Here is a 10,864-nt window from a genome sequence, read left to right on the forward strand (position 1 = left end):
AACAGGAAGAAAAACAGCACACCCTGGAGGAAGAAGCTGCTGGCGTTCAAACGCCAGTAAGCCTTGCTGTTGGGCGTTTAACGCCCAGTCTGGCACCCTTCTGGGCGTTTAACGCCAGAAAGGGGCACCAGACTGGCGTTAAACGCCAGTAAAGGGCAAGAACCTGGCGTTAAACGCCAGGAATGGGCACCAGCCCGGCGTTTAACGCCAGAAATGCCTCAAAACGTGATTTTGAGCAACTTTTGGTGCAAGGATGACTTTTCCTTGACACTACAGGATCTGTGGACCCCACAGGACCCTACCATCACTCTCTCTCTTCTTCCCCCATTCACCAATCACCTCAACACCTCTTCCCCAAAAACCCCTCACCTATCAAATCCCATCTTTCTCTTCACCACTCACATCCATCCTTCATAAAACCCCACCAACCTCACCCTTCAAATTCAAACCACTTCCCCTCCCAAACCCACCCTCAAATGGCCGAACCTTTACCCCCCTCTCTCCTATAAATACCCTTCTTCAACCCTTCATTTTCACACAACCTAAAGACCACTTCTTCCCCCTTTGGCCGAACACACTACCATCCCCCTCTTCCTCATTTCTTCTTCTTCTACTCCTTTCTTTCTTCTTTTGCTCGAGGACGAGCAAACATTTTAAGTTTGGTGTGGTAAAAGCGTTGCTTTTTCGTTTTTCCATAACCATTATGGCATCCAAGGCCGGAGAAACCTCTAAAAAGAGGAAAGGGAAGGCAAAATCTTCCACCTCCGAGTCATGGGAGATGGATAGATTCCTCTCAAGGGTGCATCAAGACCACTTCTATGAAGTTGTGGCCTTGAAGAAGGTGATCCCCGAAGTCCCCTTTTTACTCAAAAAGGGTGAATATCCGGAGATCCGCCATGAGATCCAAAGAAGAGGTTGGGAAGTTCTCACCAACCCCATTCAACAAGTTGGAATCTTGATGGTTCAAGAGTTCTATGCCAATGCATGGATCACCAAGAACCATGACCAAAGTGTGAACCCGAATCCAAAGAATTATCTCACTATGGTTCGGGGGAAATACTTGGATTTTAGTCCAGAAAGTGTGAGGGTGGCGTTCAACTTGCCTATGATGCAAGGAGATGAGCATCCTTACACTAGAAGGGTCAACTTTGATCAAAGGTTGGACCAAGTCCTCACAGTCATATGTGAAGAGGGCGCACAATGGAGGCAAGACTCAAGAGGAAAGCCGGTCCAATTGAGAAGGCATGACCTCAAACCCGTGGCTAGAGGATGGTTAGAGTTCATACAACGCTCAATCATTCCCACTAGCAACCGGTCCGAAGTTACCATAGACCGGGCCATCATGATCCATAGCATCATGATTGGAGAAGAAATAGAAGTTCATGAGGTTATAGCCCAAGAACTCTATAAGGTGGCGGACAAGACCTCCACTTTGGCAAGATTAGCCTTTCCTCACCTCATTTGTCACCTCTGTTATTCAGTTGGAGTTGACATAGAAGGAGATATCCCCATTGATGAGGACAAGCCCATCACCAAGAAAAGGATGGAATACACAAGAGACCCCTCTCATCAAGAAATCCCTGAGATTCCTCAAGGGATGAACTTTCCTCCACAAAACTATTGGGAGCAACTAAACACCTCCCTAGGAGAATTAAGTTCCAACATGGGACAACTAAGGGTGGAGCATCAAGAACACTCCATTCTCCTCCATGAAATTAGAGAAGATCAAAGAATCATGAGGGAGGAGCAACAAAGGCAAGGAAGAGACATTGAGGAGCTCAAGCACTCCATAGGACCTTCAAAAGCAAGGAAGAGCCGCCATCACTGAGGTGGACCCATTCCTTGATTTCCTTGTTATTTATTCTTCTGTTTTTCGAATTTTATGCTTTATGTTATCCATGTTTGTGTCTTGTGATCATTAGTGTCTTAGTGTCTATGCCTTAAAGTTATGAATGTCCTATGAATCCATCACCTTTCTTGAATAAAAATGTGCTTAATTGAAAAAGGAAGAATTGCATGAATTTTGAATTTTATAATAGTTTAATTATTTTGATGTGGTGGCAATATTTTTGTTCTCTGAATGTATGTGTAAACAGTGCATATGTATCTTGAATTTGTGGTTCATGAATGTTGGCTCTTGAAAGAATGATGAAAAAGGAGACATGTTACTGAGGATCTGAAAAATCAATAAAATGATTCTTGAAGCAAGAAAAAGCTATTCAAAAAAAAAAAAAAAAAAGAAAAAAACCGAAAAAAAAAAAATCGAAAAAAAAGAAAGAAAGAAAGAAAAAGAAAAGAAATAAAGTTGTGATCCAAGGCAAATAAGAGTGTGCTTAAGAACCGTGGACACCTCTAATTGGGGACTTTAGCAAAGCTGAGTCACAATCTGAAAAGGTTCACCCAATTATGTGTCTGTGGCATGTATGTATCCGGTGGTAATACTGGAAGACAGAGTGCTTTGGGCCACAGCCAAGACTCAATAAATAGCTATGTTCAAGAATCATCATACTTTACTAGGAGAATCATTAACACTATCTGGACTCTGAGTTCCTAAAGAAGCCAACCATTCTGAATTTCAAGGGATAGATTGAGATGCCAAAACTGTTCAGAGACAGAAGGTTAAAAGCCCCGCTCATCTAATTAATACTGATCTTCACAGATGTTTTTGGAATTCATTGCATATTCTCTTCTTTTGATCTTATTTGATTTTCAGTTGCTTGAGGACAAGCAACAATTTAAGTTTGGTGTTGTGATGAGCGGATAATTTGTATACTTTTTGGCATTGTTTTTAGTATGTTTTTGATATCTTTTAGTTAGATTTTAGTACATTTTTAGTAGTTTTTATTTAAAATTCACTTTTCTGGACTTTACTATGAGTTTGTGTGTTTTTCTGTGATTTCAGGTATTTTCTGGCTGAAATTGAGGGACCTGAGCAAAAATCTGATTCAGAGACCAAAAAGGACTGCAGATGCTGTTGGATTCTGACCTCCCTGCACTCGAAGTGGATTTTCTGGAGCTACAGAAGCCCAATTGGCGCGCTCTCAACGGCGTTGGAAAGTAGACATCCAGGGCTTTCCAGCAATATATAATAGTCCATACTTTGTCCAAGATTTGATGGCCCAAACCCGCGAAGCAATCCGGCCTCAGGAATTCCAGCGTTAAACGCCGGAACAGGAATAAAAGTTGGAGTTAAACGCCCAAACTGGCATGGGAGCTGGCGTTTAACTCCAGAAAAGGTCTCTACACGAATTTCCTTGATTGCTCAGCCCAAGCACACACCAAGTGGGCCCGGAAGTGGATTTTTATGTCATTTACTCATTTCTGTACACCTTAGGTTACTAGTTTACTATTAATAGGACCTTTTACTATTGTATTAACAGACTTTGGTAGCTATCTTCACTTTTATGCTATCTTAGATCTTTGGGAGGCTGGCCATTCGGCCATGCCTGGACCTTATGCTTATGTATTTTCAACGGTGGAGTTTCTACACACCATAGATTAAGGGTGTGAAGCTCTGCTGTACCTCGAGTATTAATGCAATTACTATTGTTCTTCTATTCAACTCCGCTTGTTCTTTATCTAAGATATCACTCGTTCTTCAACCTATGAACAAGGTGACTGACAACCATTCTTGTTCTACAAGCATTCGAGGCTTTAGTGAATATCTCTTGGATTCCTGATTGCACGATGCATGGTTGATCGCCTGACAACCGAGCGCTCGCCTGACAAACGAGCCAGCCATTCCGTGAGATCAGAGTCTTCGTGGTATAGGCAAGAACTGATGGCGGCATTCAAGAGAATCCGGAAGGTCTAAACCTTGTCTGTGGTATTCTGAGTAGGATTCAATGATTGAATGACTGTGACGTGCTTCAAACCCTGAGGGCGGGGCGTTAGTGACAGACGCAAAAGAATCACTGGATTCTATTCCGGCCTGATTGAGAACCGACAGATGAATTCCGCTATGACCGTGACAGGGGCATATGCAATCGCTTTCACTGAGAGGATGGGAGGTAGCTGCTGACAACAGTGAGACCCTACACGAGCTTGCCATGGAAAGGAGTAAGAAGGATTGGATGAAGGCTGTAGGAAAGCAGAGAGACGGAAGGGAAGGCATCTTCATACACTTGTCTGAAGCTCTTACACCAATGATATACATAAGTATCACTATCTTTATCTTCATGTTATTTTCGTTCATCATCATCATATACATTTGAGTTTGCCTGACTAAGATTTACAAGATGACCATAGCTTGCTTCAATACTAACAATCTCCGTGGGATCGACCCTTACTCACGTAAGGTTTTATTACTTGGACGACCCAGTGCACTTGCTGGTTAGTTGTGCGAAGTTGTGTAATGCCATGGTATTGAGCGCACCAAGTTTTTGGAGCCATTACCAGGGATTATGAGAGTTGTGAAAAAGTATAGTTCACAATTTCGCCGACCAATATCCTATACAAGTGTTTGGTGGATTCGTCCAGTTTCAAACCAAATATGTAACGGACGAAGCGAGCATGCAAGAGATGTTTTCAATGTATATTGAAAATCGGAGTCAACTCGCGTTCATCGAGTTGTATGTTGAGTTTGAGCAATTTGAGGCCGACCAGAATATTCTACGGGAAGATTACAATAGTGACAGTGAAGAAGAGTTCGAAAGCATTGTAGTTGGTCTAAATGGAGATGAAGATCAAGGTGACGGACCTATGGCTTTCGGATGTGTCAGATGTGGCAAATGCACTGGCAAACAAAGTGTCGTTTGAGGAGCCATCATTCATGCGAATTTTGGATTTGGAAGCCATGCATGTTCCGGAGTTTCCGGATTATATCAGTGCAGGTACGTAATTCTCCGTATTTATAAAATGGATTAAAATTTTTTAATAATTTATCTTGATAGTTGGACCAACTAGCTAAGTAAAGTGTGAAAATATACTTGATTAGTATTTATTTTTGTTTACCTGTTTGTGTATTTAAGTTTAAGAAAGTAAATTTTTTAGGGAGTTATTGAATTAGTTGAATATAAATTAGAATTTATATATAAATTAGTAAATTAGTTAAATATCAGTTAGTATTTATGAGTTAATTTAGCAAATTAAGTAAATATAAATTAGTATTTATTAGTAAATTAGTAAATTAGATTAATATAAATTAGTATTTATTAGTAAAATAGTAAACTAGTAAATTAGTTAAATATAAATTAATATCTGTTAGTAAATTACTTGAAAATAAATACTCATTTGTTAGTAAATAAGTAAATTAGTTAAATATAAATAATTTGGATTTATATCATAATTGATGTAGTTAAAAATTGATTTACCTTTATTTTCGATGTTTAAATATTTGTGTATTAAATATTTTTTGTATGGCTGTCCTTGTGGCAGAAATTTTTTTTGTCGCAGATGGTAAATTTGCAGTTGGGATGGAATTCAGTTCGAGGGAAGCTGTTATTAAGGCGATAAAAGAGTATACCATACGAAGAAGCGTAGACTACCGGGTGTATGAGTCTGAGCCGTTGATATTTTATGCGAAGTGTACACAGTATGGATCAGGGTGTGATTGGCTTATCCGGGTTAGCATGATCAGCCGGAAGTATTGTTGGGTTATAAGGAGGTATAATGGCAGTCACACATGTACCAGAGCCACAATTTCTCAGGATCATTTGAAGCTGGATTCGACCACAATTGCAGAAGCAATAAAGCCGTTGGTTGAGGCTGACCCCACCTTAAAGGTAAAATCGATTATAGCAGAGGTACAATCGAAGTTCAACTACACCGTTAGTTATTGGAAAGTATGGTTGGCAAAGCAAAAGGCAGTAGAAAAAATATTTGGAGGCTGAAAAGCATCATACGAAGCCTTGCCTATATAGTTTGAGGCTATGTGTCATAAGGAGCCATCAGCTGTTGTTCATTTTGAGACTATGCCTGCATATCAAGGCGATGACTTGGTGACTGATATTTGGGTATTGCATCGGGTCTTTTGGAGTTATTACCCCTGTATTAGAGCATTCAGACATTGTAAGCCAGTTGTCCAGGTGGATGGGACTCACTTGTACGGAAAGTACAAGGATTGTCTACTAGTGGCAGTTTCACAAGATGGCAACAACAATATCGTCCCAATTGCATTTGCTATTGTGGAGTGAGAGACTTCTGATGCGTGGCACTTTTTCCTTAGTAACCTTCATCAGCATGTTGTCACTCGGGATGGTGTGGGACTGATATCCGACCGTCACGAATCCATAAATGCAGCTGTGGAAAGGAGTAATGGTGCTTGGTCACCTCCTAGAGCTTTTCATATGTTTTGCATCAGGCATATAGAGTCGAATTTTCTGAGAAAATTTAAGGCGCCGTACTTGCAGAAACTGGTCGTCAATATAGGTAACGCTCAGTAAATCTAATTAATTTACTAACAGAGTTACCTTCAATAAGTGTGTTTACCTTTTTTTTTTCGTTTGTTTCTTTTTATCCTGCAGGATATTCGAGGACGGTGCGGGAGTATGAAGTACGTTACCAGCGTTTACAAGAATAGGGCGAGGCCTACACTAACTGGTTAAACCAAATCACCCGCGAACAGCACGCGTTGGCTTTTGATGGTGGATATCGATGGGGTCATATGACGACGAATCTAGTGGAATGCATCAATTCAGTATTGAAGGGTGCACGCAATCTCCCCGTTACTGCCCTTGTGAAAGCAACATTCTACAGGCTTAACGAGTTGTTCACCCGAAAAAGAGTGGAGGCGAAAGCCCGGATTAATGTTGGGCATGTGTTTTCTGATGTCGTGACCTCGAAGTTGCATGCAAACCAACTTGCATCAGGAAACATACAGGTTAGTTGCTTTGACCGGTAGAATGAGGTCTTTGAGGTGCGTGAGATATCAAGTAGACTGGAGTTTGCAGTCGACTTACGTGGCCTTTGATGTGACTGTGGTGAGTTCCAAATGGACTCGATCCCCTGTCGACATGTGTTCGCATGTTGTGCCAACTAGCGACTGGATTGGCAGGTGTATGTGCATGATGTGTATAAGATAGACCAAGTTCGGCGAGTGTACCGAGCAAGGTTTAGGCCACTAGATAATCCTACTACATGGCCTGCTTACAACGGATCTCGGTTCATGCCGAATCCATTCCTGAGATGCGTGACAAAAGGTCGCCCCAGAATGAAGCGCTTCTTGAATGAGATGGACACGCGAATGTTATGTCGGCCTAGGCGATGTAGGCTATGTGGAGTTGAGGGACACAGCCGTAACAGATGCCGTCAGTTAGGTGGTGCAAATGCCGGCAGAGATACTCAGTAGGTTCACATTCTAAGATGATATTATATATGTAGCATTATATAGTATGGCATGAGTTGTCCATTTGAGTTAACAAATTATGATATATGTAACATTGTATAATATGACATGAATTCGCATACTGAGTTAACATGACCTGGTCTATGTAGCGTTATAAACTATGACAATCTAGTATTATTCTCCATCTGTAGCATTATATAATATGACATCAATTGTCCAAATGAGTTAATTTGATATGATATTCGTAGTAATATATTAAGATTTTTGAAACATTAATACATAGTCCAGATCGTTAATACATAAATAAGTTCATTAATACATAAATACTATGAATATAAAAAGTAATGTTACCATATTCCAGGTCATTAAGCCATAATGTCCAACACATATAAAGTACTCTAAATATAGTCCACATCATTAATACATAAATAAGTTTATTACACCATAACTTGCATCAGGAAACATACAGGTTAGTTGTCCAATACATCACCCAAAATGAATGACTCGGTGCTGTGGTCCAGTTAAGATTCTTAGGACCAGTCAAGACTTCTCCATGCGCCTTGTCCAGATTCCATTTCTGATGAGGTACTTCCTGAACGAAACCGAACTTTCGCCTAATCCTATCGGTAGCATGCCACTCGATACATTCGAATGACACCAACGGCACTGTTGCGCTCCAAACAACCGACTGCATGTAGATTTCAGCAGGAATAATATTCGGATCCACGCGATCCACATCATAAGCAGCCCACACAAACAGAAAAAAATAAATGAAACTCATAATTACAACCCACATAACAGTTACAATCACAATGCTTCATCAGATTTACCTAAACCCTAAATCCGAAACTAATACATCTTTAATGAAAATAAATCTGGCCTTCCTGAAGTTCATCAAAGGCCTTCCTAAAGTGACTTAGCGTCAGATATCTATATCGTCGGTCACCACGCTCCCAGTTATGCCACCTAATATGATATATTTATTTAGTGCAACTGAATTCTAAATATCAAGATACGGATACATTGTAACATAATATTACCTGTTTGCTAGTGGAAAACTGCGGGATTTCCTAGGAAGCGGGGATAGATAAGGCAGTCGGATCCAAGCCCATCCGAGCAGAAGTGTTAGTGGACTATCGATTTTCTTACAGTTAAAACGAGATGCCCTGCATAATGCCCTGTAGAGGTGTGCTAAGCATGCTGATCCCCAGCTGTACTGTCCTATACTGCCGAAATCACGAAGCAAGGGTAGAAACTTTCAGTGCACACCTGTCCCAAATTTATCCCCAAACAAGATCGTCCTGATTAGCAACATAACGTGGCACTTCACATACCTCTGTATACTTATTTCATCAGTCAACTGAAAATTTTCTTTTAGATCGCACAGCCACGTCAGTTTTATGCAGCATCCTCTACACTCCTCCTTACGCGGTGCAACTCCAAATTGATCCAAACATTCTGCCTCCAAGGCTTCGAAACTACTCATTGTCATCCCTGTGACTGGAAGACCATCCGTCGGAAGACCAAGAATTAGAGCCACATCTTCAAGAGTCACGGCACATTCACCAACGAGAAGGTGAAACGTATATGTATCTGGGTGCCACCGTTCGATTAGAGCATTCACCAGTGCTTTCTGACATTGTACTACACCAATTTGAGATGCATGATAAAACCTAGTAACTCGTAAATGCTCCTCCACCCTATCGTTGTACCGATCCGAAGGAACTGGATGGTCACATGTCAACATTCTTAATTTCTATAAAAAACATAACAAATTATTAGTCAACTAATTAACTATTACTAACTTATTGCTAAGAGGCAAGAATTTTTTAACTACAGCAAGTCATTAACAAAATTTGCACAACTAACTCAACAACACATATTACTTGAAACCACACAACAGTCATAAATTATTTGACTAAATCAAAGTAAAACAAATATTTATAACTTCTAAAATTGAATTATTAATCCTTAAAATTTTTCAAAACTAACTATTAATAACATCAACTAATACATATATTCCTAATCAATTCTCAAGAATATTACAACATTAGAGATGCTGGTTATTTATTTATTTGCTATAGATCCCCAATTTTTCTAATATATAACATTATAATTTGTAATATTAATTATCTATTAACTATTACTTAAGTAAAATTAAACACATATTTCTAAATTTTAAAACATACTAGTAATCATTCTGATTATCTTCCTAAGTTTATTTTCTAATAACAATAATAATTAACTTCCTAACAATGATAATTATAATTAACAAAAATAAACTAACGTATTTTTAAAAATTAATACTAACCATTCAGTTTTTACTTCTACATTCAATTACTAACAACCACAATAATATTTAATTTTCTAACAATTATAACTAAAAATTTAAAAAAGATTTCAAAAAAATGTTGTATAAAAAAAATTAATAATAATCCGGTTTACATTTTATAATTTATTTTTTAAATATTAATATTCACTTCCTAACACTAATAAATATATTAAAAAATATTAAACAAATTAAAAAAATATACTGCATTTGTTTTACATAAATATAACATCATCCTATTTACATTTCCAGATTCAATGTCTAACAACAATAATAATAATTAAGACCCTAACAACAATAATTTTTAAAAAGAAATAATAAAAAAATTTCAGAAAAAAAATAAAAAAATTGAAGAATAGTCCTAACTATTCTATGTATATTTCTAAGTTCAGATTCTAACAAGAACAAGAATAACTAAATTTCTAACAATAATATTTATAATTATAAAAATTAAAAAATTTTAAACAAACTTACATAATCAGAATGATTGAGATAATGTCTAATATGAAGCTCAGGGCGATTAACATCTTTAATTTTATGTTTCTTTGGCATTTTCCTTTTTTTCCCACCATGCACACCCACTACCAGCAGAGGAATGAAGAAGAAGAATGAAGTTTTGAGGTTGAGAGTGAATGCTGAAAGTGAGTTATCGGATGGTGAGAGTTCCTACTGCATGCACTATGTTGGTATTCAGGGCACCGTTTGGGGAGTGAGCTTTGTGTGACGCGCGTCCAGAGAGCCACAAAACGGACCATCCGTGTTGCGAAGTGAATGTCACACAGTCCGATTTCCTCATGTCCTGACACCACACCAATGTGCAGCCCCCTCCTTCCCATAACCGGGTGCAACACCAGCCAGCCTTCCATATACAAATTAAAAAGCGTTAAAAGTAATAAACGACGTTAACTCAAGTCGTTTTTCTGTACTCTCTAAAAGAAATAATATTTGATTATTTTCATAGCTCTCTGTTTCTTTTCTACTAAAACTTCTTCTATTTAAAAATCAGTTAACAGTACTATGAATGTTTCTTCTGCAAAATCTATAAAAAAAATCAAAAGATTTTATTGCATTTTATTTTTGGATTATCTTATTTTTCATGGATAATCATTTACCCTTTTTTAACTTCAATTGATCACTCTTCTATATTCAAGTCAATTATTTCAGAAATAAACTAAGGAGGATGGTGTAAGGGGGGAGCCAAAGGACCTGAGGGATGCAACACTTTGACAATGATACCGGCACGGAAGAGT

At 38.5% G+C, this 10,864-nt stretch overlaps 1 protein-coding gene across 1 annotated transcript; it reads right to left on the reverse strand.

Annotated features, from left to right (window-relative positions):
* Positions 1-7,739: 7,739 nt before the first annotated feature.
* Positions 7,740-9,032, reverse strand: LOC130980430 (serine/threonine-protein phosphatase 7 long form homolog). The gene is made up of 3 exons (XM_057904112.1): positions 8,620-9,032; positions 8,326-8,511; positions 7,740-8,061 (listed from the first exon to the last, which is right to left on the reverse strand). The coding sequence occupies exons 1-3, from the start codon at positions 9,030-9,032 to the stop codon at positions 7,740-7,742; spliced, it is 921 nt and encodes a 306-aa protein (XP_057760095.1).
* Between the last annotated feature and the right edge of the window lie 1,832 nt (positions 9,033-10,864).

This window comes from Arachis stenosperma, chromosome 5 (assembly GCF_014773155.1).
Source record: "Arachis stenosperma cultivar V10309 chromosome 5, arast.V10309.gnm1.PFL2, whole genome shotgun sequence".
NCBI lineage: Eukaryota > Viridiplantae > Streptophyta > Magnoliopsida > Fabales > Fabaceae > Arachis > Arachis stenosperma.